This window comes from Trachurus trachurus (assembly GCF_905171665.1).
Source record: "Trachurus trachurus genome assembly, chromosome: 9".
Lineage (NCBI taxonomy): Eukaryota > Metazoa > Chordata > Actinopteri > Carangiformes > Carangidae > Trachurus > Trachurus trachurus.
Window position 1 is genome coordinate 16,198,083 of NC_139895.1, and position 22,485 is coordinate 16,220,567.

The window sequence follows — 22,485 nt, forward strand, 5'->3', positions numbered from 1 at the left end:
ACTGCAAGGTGCATATTTACATGTACTGATGTACATCAGCAAATCTAACTCCACCAGCATATTTTATGTATGAATTGTTTTTCAGCTGAATTCCCAGAAAAATCAGCTGTCACATACAAAAGCCGTTTTTCTTGTTTTGTTTTATCTGTGAAACCGAAGCCCTGAGAGCTAAATGATTCATTTTCATTTTTCTATTTTCTTTAATCACAGAAAAGAAGAATTTGTTTGATTTACAAAAACAAACAAACAAAAACATAAATACAGTGTCCCAGCAGGAAGAGTGTGTGCTCTTTTCAGGTGCAGTCCTTACTGTGTCCAGCCTCTCTCACTCCAGCTCAATAATTAATAAAAAGTCAAAGACGGCTAAAACAAATCAGTCTGTTGTTGTTTTTTTCCTGTTCACTAATATAATATTATACAACTAATATCATAGATCGGTTGCTTAAAAACTGTCATTGCTCTTCTGAATCTCAGCTGGCTCATCGGCACTTTTTCTCATGTGATAACCGTGAAAGACTATAGAGACTAAATGAACGACAGCAACGATACAACAAGAGAAAAGATAAAGGTCACGTTTTCCATGTCCTTTATTTTCTGAATTGAATTTCAGGTTAGCAAAACTGTGTAAAAGTTCTATTTTTAAAGCAGCAAGCTAATAATCAACAACCATGGTACAATCTGAAAACCAACGACAACAGGGTCACGGCTGATTCAAACTAACTATTCTGCACAGTGCCAGGTAAAAATTTGGTATTTAATGACATCACCGACAGATATCACATAATTAATTAATAAAAGTATTCGATTTGATTTGATTCCTCTGTGAATTACAGGCTTGTTATTTCATCCGGAGTCAGAGCCTCAGGTTGTGGGGCTTGTTCTCCAGGTTGCCATGGCAGCAGAGCAACAGAGTCAGACCGCCGCTCAGCCTCTGTACCCGTCCTCGCTGCCCAACCGGCCGAGGCACCTCGCTGAGTGTCAGTATTTAAAACTATGTGGGACTCTGTGTTCATCTCAGTTCAGCCAGTCCAGATCGTTTTCATCCTCGTCATCGCCGAACAGCGGGGCGGGCGGCGGACGCCCCTTCAAGCTCTGGACACAGACAAGAGACAGGAAAACATGAATCCTGTTCAACAGCACTGCATCGATTGGATTCGGTTAATTCAGTAGTGAATTTAATTGACAACAACACTGGGGAAGAGTGAGAGGGGGAGGGGTGTTCGGCTCCTTCCTCACCATTTCATCCTCATCATCCTCTTCGCTGGTTGCTGTGGGGGGGTTGGCAGGAGGAGTAATCTGGAAAAATGGCTCCTTTCCATTTTTCTCACCAATTCCCCCAGTCAGACTGAGATGACAGCGGACAGACAGAGAGTGTGGGGGGGCGGGCGGTGAAAGTCGGAGGGGGTGGGGGTTCACAAACACAGTGAGGAAGAGAGGGAGAATGTAAACAGGGATGAAGCAAACAAGAAACAACAGTTTAGACGGTTAGTGTGCAGGATCACATGTACATCAGTAAGGATGGGGGGTTACAAACAGATTTTAGACTGGTTGATGCATTCAAGGACGCTTTGACAAAACGAGAATTATGAGTTGAAATTACAGCAAATAAGTACTGCTGTTAACATAAAGCAATAAGAATAATGACATGGCACAAGTATAAGGTTTAGTTTTCAAAGAGGTTCACTGAACTGGTGCTGAGATGTGTTTCCTGTCTCTTCGAGTTGTTTTGTACTCTGCAGTTACATTTTGGGATAAATTACCATCTCTGGAGTTAAATCCGTTTAGGGATAGCTAAGATCTCAAGACTCTACCAAAACACTTTGTGTTTTTGCAATGTGCTGTTCACAAAGCTGCCAAAATGTGTGAAGTTGACCTTTGAAATTTGACCACTGAGTGTTTTTGCCAAGTCTGAAGTAACGCCCTCCAGGCGTTACTAAAATATTGTGTCTAGAAATCAAGGGACATGTTTGTTTTTGTAACAAAACAAACAAACTCACATCATCAATTTTATATTTAAGTGAAAATGAAAAGCAAAAATTACCATTTGATTCGCAATAGCATAGATAGACAATATCTGCCAATATAATCACAATATGATGATTTTGATGCATAAAGACCTACTATAAGGCTGCCTTTACCTGTTATAAATCATAGTTACTCATCAGAAAGATTAATCTTGCCAAATAGTGAGTCTGCATCAGTGTATGAAAACTGTTATAATTTGTTCATATATATAGGTATTTCTGACTCATTAAGTATAAAAAACCTTTCTTGTCTGCTGTGAGCTGTGTCTTTTCTTTTTAAAAAAAATCATATTATGTGGAGATTAATAAAGTTATCCAATCTAAACAAGGTGCTGACTTCTCGTCCTGTTGGACAGTGTGTGGCTGAGCATCACCTGTAAATTAGAACAGTTCAAATTAGGCCGCACGATATGAGCAAAATGTGCGATGACACTGTTCAATATTGTGATGATGATATGACTTGCGATAAATGAGCAAATATTTAAGTGTGCATATGAACCATATAGGTAGGTAACCAATAGGTACCCTAAAACACTGCTTTGAATAATAGAAAAAAAATACTTTGAGCATACCTTTATTGAACAAATTGCACATGAATAATCAATCAGTTAAACAGAACAATAATTTAACCCTCTCCCTAGTCATCGTATTTCAGGCAACCTTTTGCAAAGTGATGACGATGACTCTCATCAAAACGATGCTGTATCACCTCCATGACACCCACCATGGTTTGTCAAGAATAATCTGTTCAGTGACTGCTAATGCCACAAACTCACCGTGCGTCCTCTCCTGAGGCGTCCTCAAGTGCAGTCGGTGGTGGTGGAGGGTTAGCTGGGGGTCCGAAGGCTTTTTGAGAAGCAGCATTCGTTTCTCCCTCGTGCTCTACGTTGTGAATGTCTGACGCACCTTCCCGTCCGTCCTCAGGTGGTGAGCTCTCGTCAAGTCCGTCACGTGGATGTGCAGGCGTGTCTCCTTCTGGCTCTGCGGGGGTTTCTCTCGGCTCCTGCTGTGCTTCAGACTCTGCTGCTGCTCCTGTCGTCTCCTCCTGTGGTTTCTGCTCCGTGGATGAAGCCGTGTGGACATCGGTGTCCTGTGATGCCTCTGTCTCGTTTTGTGTCTTTGACTCAGTCACAGTCACAGTCACAGTCTCCGTCTCCGGCTCTGTTGCTACTTCCTGTTTTATCTGGGTCTCACTGACCTGGTGAGGACCGGGCTCAGCCACATGTTCCTCCTCCTCCTCCTCCTCCTCTTCTTCTTCTTCCTCTTTGACTTGTCTCTCTCCGTTCACATGGACGTTCTGATGAGGCTCCTTCTCTCTTTGTTTCACGTCATCACTTTCTTCTTCCTCCTGTTCCTCTGCTGCTTCCTCCTCCTCCTCCTCCTCCTCCTTCTTGCGGAGGGAAGACGATGCGTCCGAGCCACTGAGCAGCTGCAGAGTTACATTCTGGTGAAAAGAAATTGAAGAATCAGAGTTTTTTTTAAGAAATAACCAACATATGTACCATAACACGAGTGCGTCACCCGACTCCATTACAGAGAACACAGTGAGGTTTCATTCATATGGACTGACCCATCAGTTGATTATGCACTGTGATTGGCTAGTGAGCCCAATGCCAGCACACACAGCACACTCTGTGCAGCCTGAGTGACAGATCTGGAAGTGTAGGATGTTTTTTTATTTTAATTTTATTTATAAGTGAGATCATCTGACAGAATCACCCAACAGATTAATTGATCACAAAGAGCTCAATCTACTTCACAATGATCAAACAGAGGAGAGGAAGATACAAGACACAGACTGTGTTTCATTATTTATTTGTGTCATTTTTTCAGGCATATTCCTTTATTAGAGTCATAGTGAGGGAGAAAAAGGGGTGGAGAGAGAGGGGATGACATGCAACAAAGGGCCACATGCTGGACTTGAACCTGGGCTCCCGGGTCAAAGACTACGCCCAAACACCACCACAGTGACTGTCTCTTACACAGCTCACAGCCCCCGTCTGGATCCACAACAGTCAAATCTTTATTCACTTCAACTCCAGACGATAACAGCCTTTAATCAGAGGAGGGTTTTTATCTCTTACTCACTCTGTTTGTTGTTGTAGTCATTAGCATGAAGCCTTGTTACTGACTACTTCTCTCTCCACTCAGTGTGTCTTATGTTCAGTTCTTCCTCTGTCTCCTTTAGTAATAATGATACATGTAATGAAAGTAGTTTATTTGCTGAAATGGACACGAGGCTCAGCGTACTGGAAGCACTCCTCCTCTTCCTGAAAAGCTCAGTGGACGGTGGCTGAGCAAACAACTGACCAGCGGTAGAGACATCGGTCAGTCAGTGAGAGTTAAAACTACAGGGCTCGTCCTGATGTTGAGGTCCAACCAAAACAAAACAGAAAAAATGAATATGTGGCGAACAGTGCCGATTTGGGCACCGGCCACCACAAATAAAATCGGAAACGCTGTGGATGCTAAGAGAATCAGGTACTCACTGTAACATTTACCCTTACTTAAAGGGATAGTCCAAAATTGAAATTGCACTCATTATCTACTCACCCTCATGTCGACTAAGGGCTGGGAGAAGTTTCAGAGTTATCCGTGGCTTCTCTGAGTTACAGGGGGTCTCGGCATAGCCGTGCATGTCCATATAACGGTTGCAAATGGATACCAAGTGTCTTCGTAACAAAAAGACACACCAAAAAATATCCAAATACTTCCATGCTGCTCGTATGTAATGTCCGTCTTGTATTGAAGCCCCGAAATGCGAAATTGTCCTGGAAAAAATTAAATAAGTCTATATTTCAAGCTTGTTTTGTAGCTGAAGCTTCTCGAAGCTCCTCTTCCCGGTTCGTCAAATTTGGACACACTGGGAAGTGGACAGACCCTGGTTCGTCCAAATTTGACGAACCGGGAAGAGGAGCTTCCATTACAAACAAGCTTGAAAAATAGACTGATTTAATTTTTTTCGGGACAATTTCGCATTTCGGGGCAGTTGGTATCCATTTGCAACCGTTATATTGACATGCACTGCTACGCCGAGACCCCCTGTAACTCAGAGAAGCCACGGATAACTCTGAAACTTCTCCCAGCCCTTAGTCGACATGAGGGTGAGTAGATAATGAGTTAAATTTCAATTTTGGGTGAACTATCCCTTTAAATACGACTTGGATACAGAACCTGACTCCATTTATTTACAACCTACCTTGATGGTGGAGACAATCACGGCCAACACAGCCTGCCCACTGTAGGATTCACTGAGGTCAAACTCCCCTCGCAGAGAATGAAACACTCCATTCATCACACGCTTCACCTGCAAAGCACAAACAGCTGGGCTCACTCTCATTGCTCAGTGAGAATGAGTCATGTCACACACACGTATCAACTTATACAGATGATGTGAATTGTTTCATTATCTTTGTCTCATTGTCCGTCAGACTCTTTCAGCCTCATAAATGATGAACGAGTGTTGAATCAAAACCCAAAACATATACTGAACATATTAATACAACAAAAGGGAATTTTACTACATTCTTTTGAATTGGATTAATATTCATACATATTGTATCACACTGGTTTAGTATCTGGGTGACTCAGTGTGAGAGGAGGCAGAGAGGCGGAGAGGAGGACGTGGCTCCAAGAATCCAGGGGAATTTTATGATCTTGGTGCTATGAAACAATGACTGCACATATGCTCATCTCTATTTAGTTATATCGCTTTACTCAATGAAATCAGGCATGGGATATAAATATCACCCCCCCCCCCCCCCCCACCCCCCCCCAATTATCTATATTTTATTCTGTTTTTTTTTTATCTTTCCATTTATGTTTGGAAACTGACCAAGACTGCCAGTGCATCATGATGGGGACAGACTGGAGTTTAAAGGGTAAGAAAGTTGTGAATGTGACTGGCCACATCTCTCACAACCGCTTGCAAATTGTAAAATCAGCCTCTAGTTTCTGTTTACCGAGTACACGGGGATCGACACGCTCACCACGACCCCAAGAAAAAAATAAATCATGATGGAGATCTCAAACCTTCACCTCAGGGTGCAAATGCTAAGTTTTCTGCTAAGTCTGTATCTGTGTGAATATCTCCACATTATTACAAATAAGGGAAACTTCAATACATTTTGAGGTTTGATTAAATAAAAAAAAAAGTAGTAATATAAACAACAAGAAATATTCTCATTACTGATGGAAATCTGGACTGGATAATAACTCGTGTGTGACTCCTCACCTCTGCTGCAGTGTCAGTGCCTGAACTCTCCTTCTCTTCCAGTTCCTTCTCCAGTTCATTTACTCTTCGTTCAAGCTTCTCCCTCACAGCTCCTCCTTGCCTCTCCAAGGCTGTGTACTGATAGAGAACAACATACAGTGACTGCATGCATGCGTGTGTGTGTGTGTGTGTATCTGTGTTGGGGATGTTTTTCTCCCCAGGAATGAATGGAAGTTGTGTATGTAAACACAAAGTCTTATGTCACGTCCATGACGAATTGCATTCCCTGACGATGATGATTTAATCTAATCAGAACCATCAGCTGATTGGTGGCCGTCGTCCCTCTTACTTTCTCCTGCAGGGCCTGAAGCTCCTCAGTCTGACCGCGCTGCTGCAGAGACCTCTGCTCCTCCGAGTCTCTCGACTGCTTCAGAGCTGCAAACTGTGCAGAGTGAGAGAGACCAGGCATGATCACACATCACATTCTCACACATAAACATACTATACAATCATTTAATATGCTGTGTGTGTTCTACCTTTTCCTCCAGCTGGGTTACTTTGTCCTGCAAAGCGTCTCTCTGCTCTGACAGGTCGGTCAGCTCTCTCCTGTGCTGCTCTTTAGCAGTGGCCAGCATCTGCTCGGACTTTCGCTTCCAGTCCTCGTCGAGCTCTGCCTGCAGCTGAGACAACTGCAACACAGAGTACAGGTTGTGAGTGCCTGGTCAGTGAAACTCAGGGTTCAGAGAGAAGACTACACATGCACATCATCACAATCATTTTTCCTACACTACCTGTTCTGATACGGCGCTGTCAGTGCTGGTCCTGGCCTTGCGAAGCTGAGCTCGCATGTTGTCCACCTCCTGCTGGTTGCTCTTGCGGAGCTCCTCCACCTCCTCGTCCCGCCGCTGCCGCTCGGCTTGCCACTTCCTCTTTCTGTCCTGTAGAGTCTTACAGGAATAAATAAAAGGACAACTACTTTAGAGGTTTTAGGCACAGGGAAAGTACCTGACCACAGCCAAGAGTCTGTATACCTTCAGAAATAAAACATCTCAGCTTTTGTTGTTTTTTTTAAATAAATTTGTAAAAGGTCTAAAGACATGTTTTTTCATTGTCATTACAGGGTGGATTGGCAATATGGCAATTTTATGCATTTAAAACTAAGACAACAACAACATAAATGTGCATAAGACAAACAAAAGTGCTCAAGGTCATGGGGGAGGCAGAATACTTCACAAGGCCACATCATCAAATCACATATAATCCTTGTTCCCTTGGTAACTTCTGTGTGTGTGGTGATATTAAGTGACAAAATGGACAGACAAAAAGTACAACATGCACTTACTCTTTCCAGACCCTCTTTATCAGTCTTTAGGTCCTGCGCTTCCTCCTCTACGTTGTTCACTCTTTGCTCCATCTCTTTGCGTCGCTGCTTCTCTGAGCGGTACTGGGCCTGAGCCCTCTCTGCCGTCTCCTTCAGCTCTGAAACAAAATCATTAGACCAGCGTCAACTTGATGTCCACTGAGTCTGTTAGCATGTAGCATCGTTTCAGCTGCAGGATCCTGGTCTTTCTCAACAGCAACAGTGAGTCTTAGACTTAGTTAAATTTAAATCTTGAAACTGAATTAATGAACCTCCTCCTTGAGAGCCTGATTCAAGTGACCTGTGTAACAACTGCAATATCCAATATAAAAGTGTACTTTTGTTTAGGATTAAACTTTGTTCCACACAATAATGGAACAAATAATTATTCATCTGCCTCTAAAAAAATAGTCCCCAAATGCACCATAATCTATTAAGCCTTTTTAAAAGTGACATTTGTTTTTAAAGATTTACATTTTCACAGAGGTTGCTGTCAAAAAAGTCACAATAATCTCCTCTCCTCAGCATCTCTCCATACCTCGCTGGAAAATGTCATGAGACTGTTAAGTAGATGAGAACTGACACATTTGTTTTAGCTGGTCAACATATTGTGAATCATACACATATGATGACCATATACATTCACATTACCAGGATAGTGAGTTGATTTAATGTACTTTTTTAAAGTGTCGTTAATTCAACTTCATGCTCATTATAGAGATGTTACAAATAGTTTGAGCACCCCGTTCATTCCAATGAGGATAGACTTAATATTAGAGTTCATTACAGCCTAAAACTTCCAATCTACGTCAACACAAACCTTCCTGTTGTGTTTCCAGGGCAGCGATGCGTTGGCAGTGGCTCTCACTGTCCTGCAGCGCTGAGCTCAGTTTACTCTGCAGCTCTACGGCCTTCTGCTGGTGAGCTGTGGCTTCCAGCTGCAGCTGAGAGAGTCGGGACGCAGAGGAGGCCAGATCCTCCGTAAGTCGGACCTGACGGGAGGACAGAGGGAGGGGTGAGAGGAGGAGGAGGAGGTGTGCTGGCAGCTGTCTACATTTAATCAAAGCCCAGGCCACAAACAGACAGTGATACACAACAGTGACAGCCTGGATGAGTGGCTACTGGTGGTGGTGGTGGTGTAAGCAGCATGACTCTGTGGAAGAAAAATGGAGAGTGATAACTGATGGAAAAAAAGGAGAGAGAAAGAAAAATGAAGGCAGGAAAGTTAGCTCAAATGAAAACGAAGAGTGAAATAAAGAGAATTATTCCGGTGAGAGCAGTTACAGCGGGGTCAACTAGTAGTGAGACATGAATCTTGTCATTTTGTGCAGTATTTTTGGAAACAGGATCAGATCAGATCAGATGTTTGGTCCCAGAATCATCCAAAGTGAATTTGAAATCATTTGCGGTTGTTAAAACTGTGTCCTGTGACCTGGGATTCATATGTTGTTCTCCCTCTACATCGGCATCATCCTCGAAGACAGGTTTTTGTCTCTGCTTTTAAAGATGCTGTTTAGTTTTTTTGTTTGTTGGTACACAGTGGTACCTATTTTATTTTGCAGATACTGTTTGACCCCAGTCTGGTAGCAGTACACAGAGGAGACAGGCTCACCTGGCCAGAGCCCAGGTCCTGAGGCAGTGCATGCTGGGAAGAGAGAGCAGTAAATGCTTGATTTTCCTCAGAGAAGCACAGACAACCAGGGAGAGACCAAATTGGCAAAGAGTGGAGCATTTAGTATTAGCATCAGACTTGCAACAGGAAACAGACACTGCATGCTTCAGAAAACACCAACCTAGTCTCCACTGACAGTGCTTAGTGTATTTCTGACTGTGCAGAATTGTATTATTTATTGTTTTTATAGTCAATAAAACCTTAAAGATTCAGAATCACCAAATACAGAGAAGCTTCAAAGGAAGCAACAGAATATGATAACCTGTTATGGAAACATCTCAAACAACCAGAGTTATGCTGCTGGAAATAAAATCTACCATCTGTTCCTCAGTGGCAGGGAGTCACGGTGAATTTGCCCTGTGACGGTTCTTTATCATTTTATTCATACAGACATTTGTATTAAATGTGTGATAAGAAGTGTATGAATTGTGCGTCACAGTGCCTTTTGGCCTTTGATAAACAAAATCCAATGAGTTCATCCTGAGCTCCAAGTGAACATTTGTGCCAAATTTGAAGACGCTCCCCTCAGGCATCTCATTCCCAACCTAAGGTCCTGGCCCCCTGCTGGGCCAAGAAGGTATTGCAAGTAGGTGCACAAATCATGAGGTGGATAAAAAAAAAAATGGTATTGTCTTGCTCTCTCTCTTCCCCTCATAGCTGATCACCAATAATCAGGCCCATTGATCTGACATTCAAGCAAAGAAGAACCAAAAAAGATAAATGGACAAAATGAAAATTAAAAAAACACACATTCATAGACTCGACACAGCCATTCAGGGACTAGGCCTACAGTGAACAGGTAGTGTCCCTATTTAAGTGCTTAGTGATATGCGTCAGTGCAGATGTTTTAAATGTGTGTTTCCCCACTGCACTGTGTTTCACCATTAAAAAAAATCAAAAACTAAATTCATTTCTCCGTTTTTCCCGGGAGCCACAGAGCAACACCAAGCTTATTACACTTTGAACACACAGTCACATCAAGTATAAGTGAGTTTTTTTTTCACTCACCTTGTCCTGCTCGGCCTGCAGGAATCTGGCCTGGTTGTGTTCGCTGGATGACTTGAGGGAGTCGTTTCTCTGCTCCATCAGCAGGTTGCTCTGCTCCATGTATCTGCACCAGCACAAGAACAACCACATTACATCCACCTCAAACTCATCTACTTAAGTTTCATGAATCAGTTCAGAGTGTTGTTAGTGTTGAGAATCAATCTGCAGTCTGAAACACTGGTGTTCATTTTCAATACATTCTCTACACTTGCCCATCAGCTTTTAAGAGGTCGGGGTCTGTACAAAACAACCGATGTCATCAATCTAAAAATGACATTTGTATTCAGTTGTGACATCACAAAGTTACAGAAGTCCTAACAGCTGCTCTTAGGGCTCATTTTATGAATACAGGCTGTGTGCATTTCTCTATGGAATGAGCCTTTGATATTTTCACAGTACTAATGTCAAACCCAGACCTGATTTATAATCAAACTACACATTATCTGCCCTTGTAATATTACAATAAGGTATGGAGCTTTAAAAAAAACTAAACTAAATGAAAAATAATAACATGACATACGTACATAATGGTTGTTTTAACCATAAAAGAGAGATCTCATGCCTCAGTGGTAGAATATGATGTTCAGCCACATCTGTGACTATCGGACATTTCATGACTCACCTCTGGTTCTGGTTGATGAGCTCCCCAATCTTACAGTTTTGCTCCTCAATGCGAGAACTTTTCTCAAACACTTCCTTCTTCAAGCATTCGTTTTCCTAAAACAGACAAGAGATGAGTTTTTAAGGACACTCTTCACTTCAGTCTTTGTGTCAAGTCCCACAACGTCACAAGATTTAATGAAGCGACCGACGTGTGTATAAGAAACTAGAATCCCCCTCTCGTGTTTGTCCTCCTCCACCACTCAGAATAGCTTCAGTTACATTCCTGTTTATCCAGGGAAGTAACTCAAGGTTGCATTCACTGAGCCAAAACGTTTGCCAGATCACTGTGGTTCTGACTTCATACCAACACGAAATCTAATCAGTTCATCCTTCCAAGTGAATGTTTGTGCCAAATGTGAAGAAATTCCATCAAGGCATTACTGCAACATCTTTGCCACCAGAGTAAGACGGACAGACGACTTCTGACTGTTGCCGTCCACGGAGGAATAAAAACATAAGGAGAAGGAGCAAAGCTATTCAGGTGTGTACCTGCACAATTCTCTGGATGTTGTGCATGATCATAGAGGTTTCCATCGCCATACCAGACACACCCATGGAAAGACTCCCCTGCCTTTGAAGGTCGTCAATCTGTGAGAGAGTGAAATAAGACAAAAGAGGCATATTCATGTCTTTTCTGTTAAAGGTGATTTATGAGCATTGTATACTTGTTCGGACTATTTCTACCTTCGAGGCCAGTTGATCCACTTTATCTGCTACTTTTCCCACAGATAACCGGACCTCTGTGTTGTGTTGGCGCGCTTCAGTCATCAGGAAGGAAGTCAGGTCGCCGGAGCCTGGAGAAAAACAACACAATCACAACTGGAACAACAACACAGCAACAGCTGCAACACAAAGCTCTCTTACAGTTATGTAATATTAAGGTAAATTGACTTTTTGATACGACTTTGTAGCACTTTTCTACTTAAAAAAGCAAATTTCCTTTCAGGATTTCTATCTTACACATGCTGCTACTGAAGAGTTGCATCATGAAACAGCTAAATGAACCCTAAACATCAAGGTACACCAGACACGTGTCAATGACAGTTCGTCATGATGGCTCTTACCCACGTATGGGACCGTTTGTGCGGGGTAGACCTGGCCAACAGGCTGCAGCTGAGATGGAGCCACAGAGGACTGCGTGTAGGGATAAGGCTAAAAAGACAGAACAATGCACTCATATCACAGGTTTGTTCTCCTGGTGTGATGCTCTTAGTGATGAAGATGTTGTGGTCAAGTCTCACCTGAAAGGCACGGCTGTTGTCCAGCAGCCCGGGCTGTGGGGCAACAGTGGTCATAACAGGAAGTAAGGCAGAAGGTGCAGGAGCAGCGTGAGGGTGAGGATGTACTGCAGAGACAAGATTTAACAGATCAAACCAATAACTCCACATACAGAGAATATCATCATCATGACAGACCACGTCCTGCAATCCTGAGCTGCAGGAAAAAAACACACATATGGCGAGGGAGAGGAAGCTCACCATGCGCTGCAGCCGGAGCAGCATTGGAGATCGGCACTGGAGAAGCTACAGGTCGATCCTTCATTCTACTGTTACTGGTGTCCTGGAGATAAGAGCAGAGAGGCAGACACTCAGTGATGTCACCAGATGTGTGAGATCAAATAGTCTTTTTTATCATGTTTCCAAGTTGAGGATTCCAGGGGCACATTGTTCAAAAGTTTAGTTTAGTGGCATATACATTCAAGGTACTGTGTACAGTTCAATGCAATGAAAAGCAGTGTGCCAAACACCTCTTCAACCCTCAACACAATAAAGAACAATTAATAAATAAATAGTCATAAAATAGCACTTAGCACTAAGAGCTACTGTTAAGCAGCCTGATGGCCTGTGGATAGAATCTATCCACTGGTGCGTGCCTAGATGCTTCTCAGACGCTTGCCTGAAAGGAGGTAGGCAAACAGGCTGTGTGTGCTGGGTGGTGAGAGTCCTTTAGGATATGTAGAGCCTTGCTCTTGCAGCGGGTGGTGTAGACGTCTGTTACCTCTGGCAGTGGTGGTGAACCAATGATTTTTGAAGCGGTTTTAACTGTCTTTACTGTAATCCAGGATAAGTGGAAAAGCAAGGCTAGACGAAGTCTCATAAAACCATCCTGGCTTGATTGGTTGTTCAAACGTCTAGCCAGGCTGATTAAGGCCAGGCCAGGCCTAATTATGAAAGAAACAAACTAATAAATCTTGCAAATGTTTCATGTTTTTTCTTCCTTGTAAATGTATTTTGTTTGTTTAAAAATGAGACCAATATGTACATCAGAACATGGAATAACTGTATGAAGCACATTGATTTCTGATTAGAGTGACTGGTTTCACAGATAACACAACAGAATGAATTAAGCCGGGCTGTTAGCCTGGTCTGAAGCAGGCTAGCTGCAGGGAATAAATCACCATAGTAACCTGACCAGGATAAGTTTGACCTGCTGTCGAACAACCGACTTAAGGCTAAATTCAGCCAAGATAACAAACATATCCCGAAGTTAATTCCTTATCTAGGTCTTGAACAACGGGCCCCTGGTGTTTAGATTGTCTCATGTGGTGTTTGTTAACAGCAAGAATCTCTTTACCATCAACAGACAGAAAACCTCCTTCACGAGATTCCTACCTCAAGTTCAGAGTCGCTGGATTCAGGCTGGCTCGCCACTCCTGCCAGAAAGGGCAACATGGGCTGACCCATCCTTGCCATGCGAGAAATCAGCTTGGCCTTAGTGGCATCTGGATTCTGGAGAAGGAAAAGAAAATATTATAAGGTATCCTATATAATTATGATAATGTAATAATTTGTTTATCCATTTACAGCTCTTGACTTATTTTTTCCTCAACCCCTGTTTTTCATTCATTATTTAGTCAATCAATTCTGTTGTTTTTTTCTTTTCTTCAACTACATCTGTCACTGAATTTATCCGTCTACACACTGGAGACACATGTTTGTTCAACTGTATCAGTGATTTATCAAATTCTCTATGATGTTAACTACCAATTAAAAAGAATTAAAAGCTACTTCATGGAGAAGAAAAGAAGCAGTGAAGGTGCTTACCGCCAGCTGCTCACTGAGGGAGTTTGACTTTGCACGAAGTGGCGGCTCCCTGAGGAAGAGGGAAGAGACAAAATCAGATGAGGTGACAGAAGAGTTGAGGATGCTGCTGTCGACCGTTTCCTGAGGTGTAACTCTCACCCTGGTCTGCCTGGGCCTGGCACGGGCGTCTGCGCCGCTGGCTCTGGGGTCAGATTCTCCACACTGGGGGCTGAGGAAGGAGCCGGGGAGGGAGCGGCAGAGTCTCTGGAGCTGGCACTGGCCCGATCAGAGCCGCTGTCCTTGGAAAACTTCACCTACGGTATAATAAAACCAGCAGAAAAACAAGTCAGACAAGATGTAGGTGAAATATTCAGGGGACATTGGAATGATCAGCTGTTAGAGAAGGTGAACAACATGAGCAGATGGCGTTACCCGACGAAGCTCCACTTCAAAGATGAGAGTGCTGTTAGCTGGGACGCGGTTAGGGACTCCTTTGGATCCATAAGCTAAACTGGGCGGGATGATGATGAGACGACGGCCGGACTTCTTCATCCCCTGCATACCTTCCTCCCAGCCCTGCTCACACAGAGGACAGCAGAGGAATAACCAGTTGATAACATGATGATAATAATATTAGGATGACAATTAACCTGATGCACTGCGCACAGTGTTAACCTGTTTTTCTATTTTAATATCGACAAAGCAAATGGGGCAGTAAGCGGATACAATGAAATCTTTACTTCATTTGTTTTCACTACAGGCAGCGGTTGTTGTGAGAGGAAGTTACATCTGACAGAATTTCAGTTATCACCTGACAAACACTGAAGCACAGTGCAAAAATGTTCAGAAACACTGGTCCTGCTCTAAAAACAACACTGGACTGACCCTCGATAAAAAGATTGTAATTAAAATAGAAGAAAACAAATCAGGGAATAAAACTGTTGATTTCATGTCTTGACTCACTTTCATCACTTTTCCAGCTCCAATTTTCATGCGCAGCAGCTTGTCTTTGTTCTGGTTGGAGTCAAACATCTGAAATGATGTTTGAGATTCAATGAGTTGTGGTTTCTAGTGTCTTGAAACTTCACTGGCTTTGGAAATAACAAATCACTTGGCATCCCCAGACCAATGTGCATTTACAAACAAGTCTAGAACGAGTGGCGATTGATTCTGAAACATCAATATGTCTGATCCCAAACATTTCTGCTCCAGGATCATCAACATATGTAGTTGACACATTGTGATTGTGGAGTTGTGGTTATAGACTCACTGATGTCTATATAATTCATATGAACAGTATGGTACTCAACATCAGACTGGGGAAACTGTTCCAGAGTGATTAAACCTGAGCTGCTGATTGGTCTGTGTCCAGGCAACATAAAAAGAAAAGAGGAGATATTAGTGAAAGTGTGTGACCTGGCCGAAGGTTTGGTTCTGCAGGAGCCAGCCTGTGTAGACCACCTCCAGAGAGTCTCCATTCTCCACCCCCTGACCCTCGCCAAGGCTCAGATCCTGAACCACCACCGCATCCAAGGAGGCTGCGCTGTTCGCTTTTGCCAAACACACCTGAGGCACACAAAAAGAAAATAAGTCGTCATCCGATGAGCAATACAAGTCGCCGTATTTGATGAAACCTTGAACACAATGTAGGTCGCACTGATACATGAGGTTTCAGAAGACTGATCCTGGTACTTGTGGACCGACGATGGTGTGTGTCGCTCACCTCTTTGCAGAAGTCTGTCGAAGCTTTGTCTGATTCAAACATCAGAGACCAGTTCTGCCTCTGGTCGTCGTAGAAAGTGCAGTAATTGTTTGGTTGTACCTGCAGCAGACACAGATCATGTGATCACGAACAGAGAAAAAACCAAGACTCCACAGCTTAACGGTCATCTGCTCCCACCAGTCGCTTTGATTCCGGTTACATCGCTGTTTACCCAGAGTTTCATAACATAGCAACCATTTGTCTGATATGTTGCAGTGTCTTGAGTAAGAGCTAAAATGTGTTTTCTGAGGAAAATCTGAAATAGTTCCTACAAGATACAGTCACAAGGCCAAAACTATGTTCTCCTAAGTCAATGTGACACTGCATATGTGACAAAGCTCCCCTCAGTTAGGAAACATGTCCAGATCTAGAAATGAACTAATTGTATCTCCATACATTGTTAAATGTCTAAAGATTATGTGTTTGTCCACATTCAGTATTCCAGCTTCTTCACATCTCTACTCACCGTGAAAACAAAGCCCGTATGAATCTTGGCGGTGGTCACTTGTTTCTGTTGGCTCAAGTACAGAAGCAGTTTGTACTGCGGGGGGGGGAGAGGAGGTGCGTTATTCGTCTGAATCAAAAGTCACACCGGTAATCTCAAACAAGTGACCGGTTAGTAAAGCTCTAACCTCTTTTGTTGCGTGGTTGCCCAGAGCCGCGGCTCCCAGCTTGCCCTGCTTCACATACTGGCCGTTAATACTGGGCGGGACAAAAAAAAATGGCAGAGAGGCTTTTTGTTTAAATCGACTGTAAGATGATTTAGAGGATTGTGACTTGATTTATAGAAATTAGCATCAGGTTTTTAAGCTTTGTAGAAAAGCATGGCGTGAACGCTTGCAGGCCACAGATTTATGTACATTTAGAAAGCATGACAAAAGCTGACAAAATTTCCATCAATATTATAAAAAAAATATTTAAAACAATTTTTTAAAAATGTGTCTCCTTACTATCTGAAGGCTTGGACTGCTGTGGCAAATAACACTGCTGGAGCTCCGGGTGGTGGAGTTTGTTTTTGTGAGGGCGGCGCTGAGAAGAGACAAAAGACATATTCAGTTCACGTCCACGTCCCAGCTAAAGCTCGACTCACTTGTGTCTCTGCTGCGAGGGTCTCACCTGCCGGGTTGGAGCTCTTACTGGGCTGTTTAGGAGCCGTGTACTGAAACGACTCGTTCCCCTGACTGGCGTTCTGGTCTAGTCCAAACAGAGAAGCCAGCTTAGCTCTGCAGAGGAAAAAAAACAAGTGTAAAGATCATCTAGATATGTTTATATTGACCATAAAATTCATGATCCACCGCCAGTCAGCTGCAGTTTGTTCCACTCTAGGGTGACACTCGAGGTCAGGCTGCAGGTAAAGCTGCTGGTACGGGCCCATCATCTTCCCATGGAGGATTGAAGCTGTAGACCAACTTATCTTAAAGAAATCAGTGGCTTTACAACGAGACAGCTGCCTGGTACTGACCCCTGGAACTCCTTCCACTGGTAATCACCGGAGTCTCCAAAAATGGACATGTTGAACGCCCTGAGGCCCTCATCTCCGACGGTGAGGAACTGGGATGAAGAGGGGCTACCTGTTTGCATGTGTAAGTCAAAATCCTCCTGGTGCACGCTCCAACGCTTCTGCCCCGGGCCACCCCTGATCTCTTGTCCTCCCGGTGCGCTCACACCACCGTGGCAGATTCAACAGCATAGCAGAGGAAAAAACTGAGGAGATCCGACTTAGCGCTGGGTCTCCTCTGAGCGGAGATGGGCTGTGGCAGAAGCCTTCACCTTACTCCTCTAACCAGCAGCATGTGAGAGGAATTAGCCGCCAGGGCACTCCTCCCTCTTACAGCCCCAGACCCTGCACTGACTGCTCAGTCCACCAGCTCAGACACACACACACACACACACACACACATACTCCTGCTGAACCGGCCGGAGAGCACAACTCCACTGTCAGTCTGAGAATGCAGCAAAGCATTTCTCAACCAAAATTAATACCGAGTGACTCTGTCTCATAGCAAAGTTGTAGGACTTCAGTCAACCTCTGAATTCCTACAACATGCAACAAAATGCACATGAACCTATAAATGTAAAATAAAAAATAAAACTTTGCACCAGCTCTGAGGGATCTGGTTTATCATCACCACAATATAAAGTCAGTGTCTGCACATTAAGCTATGATGAAGTATTAGAAAAATAGAGAAATCTGTAATTTTGAGAATAGCTACTATGCACATTACATTTTAAATTTCAATACAATTATTTTCTTCAAAGCTCATGACTTTATTTTCGATAGTGGTCAGAATATGAATGTAAAATCTGATTTTTATGCGGACCTGAGAGACTCAGAGAAGCTTCATTAAAGAGAAATAGAGGTCGAAGACCAGCTCCTGTGTTTTAGAGTTTTAGCCAGAGGTAATTAAAAATCAAAACATCAGTCGGGCATCATCATAGAAACACCGAGGTGTGCTGTCCTCCTCGACTGATAAAAACATAGTGTTAACCTCTGACCTCTGCAAGCGATTGCAGCAATGTCACTGTGGTGCTGTGATAAACCAGGTCAGTGTGTTAGGCTATGTATAATAAGATGTTTTTTATGTGTTTTTTCTTACAATGTCCTCTGCGAAACAACAGTCAAACACTGTGTAAATTGCTTTTGTTACTGCCAGTAACACATGAACATCACATGAACATCCCGCCCGAGACAAAAGGTTTACTCTACTCTAAAACTCATCAGATAAGCAGTGGGACCAAAACAGAGATACAATGGGCCAGAGGATGAGATAAGATGCATTTGATTAAATAATATATCCTAGACAGCTCAGTGAACTGCTGCACTTCCTGACTTGAAACAGATTTCCATCTGTAACTGGTTTATGTGGTTGTTACAGTCACGGGATCATCAGACAATCCTCCTGACGTCTGACTAAAAACATCCAGCAGCAGCAGCAGCAGCAGGGTGGTGGGGGGTCAACTTCAAAACCAAGCAGGACCTCTGTCAGTATCAGATAGGTCCTTCAAAGACAACAACCTGCACATAATCTCACCATTCAAAGCGGTTTGCTTAATAGTATCGTATAAGAATAAAACAGACATAAAAAAAATATGTTATAGCCTAACCATTTATAAAACTGTGTATGCATCATGCTCCGAAACGTGTAATATGAACAGGAGAGAAACTTAAATGACCAAAATTACAAAATGCATCTTTATCTATAGAAGTCGCGATATTTGGTTCAGATTTAAAATGAAATCTGACCCATAAACCACCACAATTGTCCCTGATATGAAGCTAGTTAGCTCACAGGCTAAGAGACTTAGCTCGGTGGACAGAAACAAACTCACCCTCCGGTTGGAGACAGAAAGTCTCCGTCTTCATCGTCTCCACCGAACATTTTCAGTCCGAAGCCTTTTTTAATTTTTTAATTTTATTTTATTTTTACTCTTAAATAAAACAAGTGCACAGCAGAGTTAGTTGTTTAAACATGACTAGTTTCTTTAGCTGCGACTTCCCCTTCCTGTTTGTGGTGCAGTCAGCTGACTCGCCACCTGATCCACTGTCACTTCCCTCGCGCCGCCACGAGAGGGCGACAAAGACTGTGACTGCATGTTGACCATGGATCTATTATAACATAATCATGTTGACCTGCTTTATACAGTCTATGTCTATGATGTTGACAGTGCAGAGGCAGGTAAATGCACATGTTTAAATCTTTTTAAAAAGAAGATACAAACATTAAACTTTGCTCAAATTCTCCTCGGATGAATCTTTTATTCGCATCATCAGCCACTGTAAAAGTTTTTACAATCCTCAATTTTCCCATGTGACTGATACAGTTGTCAAATAAAAAATAAAATAAGTCAGCTAAGCAGAAATGTTGCGTTTTGTATGATAGAGGGGATCGCAATATGTATTATTAATCACTTTTTAAAATGTAGCCTATATCTCTGATTTATCAACCTTATCATTTTCAAGAAGGAGTTGGCCACTTTCCTCACAGCTCTCCTCAGCAGGCTGGATGTAGGCTACAGTAAAGCATTGTCCCACCCAACCAAAGACCACTCAAATCAGTTGTTTTTTGTCAAGTACAGTTGTGTTGTGGCAACAATTTTAAATAATTTGCAGCCATTGCCTGTTAAAATGTAAAGATAGGAGGCTTGAACGTTAAATGGCTTATTTTACTTGATGGCTCAATTTAGTGGATGTCACCCTAATACATTTGAACAACGTTGAAGGTAAAAGTTAGTGCATAGTGACTGCATTTCAACAAAGACATATCAGGAAATTCACAAATGTTTCCTCCTAAAATTATAATTTTGAGAAGTTTGAGTAGTTTTTTAACCAAAAACCTTGATATAGTTGTTTCTTTAAATGGTAACACCTTAAAATGGTTCTTTCATATTTGGTAATAAGGTAATGATGTTTATGTTGAACTGTTGCATAAGATGCTGTTATTGCTTTCAAATCTTAACTTCAATTGTTTGCTCTGTGAGCTAGATGATAAGTCTATCTCATGTGGCTCTAGTCCAGTGGCTAATTCTGAGAGAAATAGCAGAAATTAAAAAGTTAAATTAATTTCCTAGTAGCTATCTGGGATAAGTTTTCATCTTGAATTACAATCTCTAGGGTCATAATTGTTCTTTAAAACGTCAACTGACTTTGTTCAAATGCTGACGTTTGATCAAGCTTTGTAACCATGGCTAGCACACTGGAGCAAGTTAGAATGGAAATCTAGATAATATCGGCTGTTTGTTGCTGAAGCTTGGATAAAACAAGTAGACTGCCAACTAGGAAATAATGGTAAGATTGAATCCTGAGGATGAAGCAGCACAAGGTCATCATGAGTTGAAAGTGCTGCTTAGTCATCAAGTATGCACAGTGACTGTCAGAGGCTGCTGCCCTTTAGCCAACCCTGACATTTGACCTCACAGAAGGGTTCACAGGAGGAGGAGCTCAGTTAGATACATTTTTCTTAATTTTAAACATTAGTTTTGATTTACTACTGCTACTTTACAACAATATTCATTATTTAATACGTGCTTATGTAATTTAATGTTGAACAATTAAGAACTCTGGTTTACTTCTTTTATGTTCGTATATGTTTATGGTTTTCAAATATACTTGCAACGCAAGTAATGGGAATCATATTACAAAGAATAAATAACAGAGCAGAAAGTTATTTCTATTACATTTCTTGCATGAAAGGTGCCTCACAAATAAAATGTATTATTAATATAATTACTATTATTTTTTACCATTTTACTATTATTAAAACTGATAATCAGGTCATGCATTTCAGCAGAAATATTCAGCCTAATCATCAGTCCGTGTGCTCCTACCAACCTGTTATCAAATATTTTTCCCCTCATCGTGTTAAAAATAGATCTCATTATATTCACACAGCCACAATTCCTGCAATCAGTGCTAATTTAATTTAAGGCTCATCCCCTCAATCTTTGCCAAGTTTATTAGAGGAGCTGCATTAGTTGGCAGAAATCCAAATAGCATTTTGATCCGTCACAACATTGTGTCACCGTTGATCTAATACATTATAATCTGTTGTGTGACATTTAAGCAGTGATGTTTGAATGAACTCCACAACTGCCACACAGGTTGTTACTGTAATATATGACACTGACTCATCCCATCATCCTCTTCCTGCATTTTATCCATATTATTCCAATACTTTCACAACATATTTTGCATCCCTGGCTCTGACAATCTGTCATCATGCAGCATCATTATTACCTTTGACTGCTATTGGCCACACTGTAATTTGTTGATTTGATAGTGGCTGTAATTATACACTGCACATCAAGCAACACAGACAACAGTTCATTGTTTTATGGTGGCCTCATAGTTTATATTTAGCACTGTTTCAGCCATGCTAGCAGCACGGCACAATTTTACAATAAGACTGTCCTCATCGAGAATTTATAAGTGGTTTACAATCATCAATGGACAAATAAACAAATTAAAAACAAATTACAAAAGTTTTTAATCAATTGGTGCAGGCTCACTATATGGCAAGATAAGTTAATAAGTTAATGCTTACCACAGGTCAATGTGAAAAGTGGGACAAACGAGGGGTGAGCAGTTGACCAGGTAAAACAAGGTCACCAAAATAAGTTATAGCTGGAAAGTTAAAGGAAGAGCTCAACCAGCACCAAGTAGCATCTCCATGTGACTCTAACGAGGACGGCTGCTGACAAAACAGGTCAATGAGAACAATTTTACTGCAAAAACCTCAGAGTAACAATCTGTTGATTGGACATGAATCATTTGATGCCATAATTAGGTGTGTCAGATGAAACTGTCACAATGCTGATGCTGGTTAATGACTAGTAGCCTAACTTAACAAAAATGCAATAAAGCAGCAGGTACAGATGCTGGATGATTCACTAAACAAATCAAGCTAAATTACTAATGAGAATAGTGAGACTGAGCAGTGCAGAGATGTGTGGTTTCACTAACTGGTAAGCAACAGCCCACTGTTGTCCTTTTAATCTAATGAGTTATGACAATTAAGTTAATAAAAGATCTATTTATAAACCATTCATAAATCCATATAAGGGTAGTCTTTTTTGTGAAGCAGTAGCAATGTGTTTGGTGACCAGATTCTTTGGCGTTACCCTGTCTGTTTGATTGGTACCTGTCGTACCATAGTGGTATTAGGGTGGCAACATCTATCTTTAAGTTAAATGCCACTAATTCAATTGAAATAGAATAAAGGTG

The 22,485-nt window shown here is 42.0% G+C and overlaps 2 protein-coding genes across 2 annotated transcripts in view; one reads left to right on the top strand and one right to left on the bottom strand.

Moving 5' to 3' along the window:
* Positions 1-22,485, top strand: part of ehmt1a (euchromatic histone-lysine N-methyltransferase 1a) — a 130,745-nt gene that overhangs the window by 32,248 nt on the left and 76,012 nt on the right. The window lies entirely within an intron of this gene.
* fkbp15b (FKBP prolyl isomerase family member 15b) lies at positions 570-19,284 on the bottom strand. The gene is made up of 29 exons (XM_083979400.1): positions 19,095-19,284; positions 16,881-16,987; positions 16,715-16,793; positions 16,397-16,466; positions 16,231-16,305; positions 15,726-15,824; positions 15,419-15,568; positions 14,966-15,034; positions 14,435-14,578; positions 14,162-14,316; positions 14,024-14,072; positions 13,592-13,708; positions 12,458-12,539; positions 12,221-12,324; positions 12,044-12,131; positions 11,664-11,773; positions 11,469-11,567; positions 10,939-11,033; positions 10,278-10,380; positions 8,418-8,589; positions 7,580-7,716; positions 7,029-7,184; positions 6,774-6,926; positions 6,587-6,679; positions 6,259-6,375; positions 5,224-5,331; positions 2,801-3,468; positions 1,237-1,345; positions 570-1,092 (listed from the first exon to the last, which is right to left on the bottom strand). Exons 1-29 carry the CDS (start codon positions 19,142-19,144, stop codon positions 1,015-1,017), a joined length of 3,636 nt encoding a protein of 1,211 aa, XP_083835526.1. The 5' UTR covers positions 19,145-19,284; the 3' UTR covers positions 570-1,014.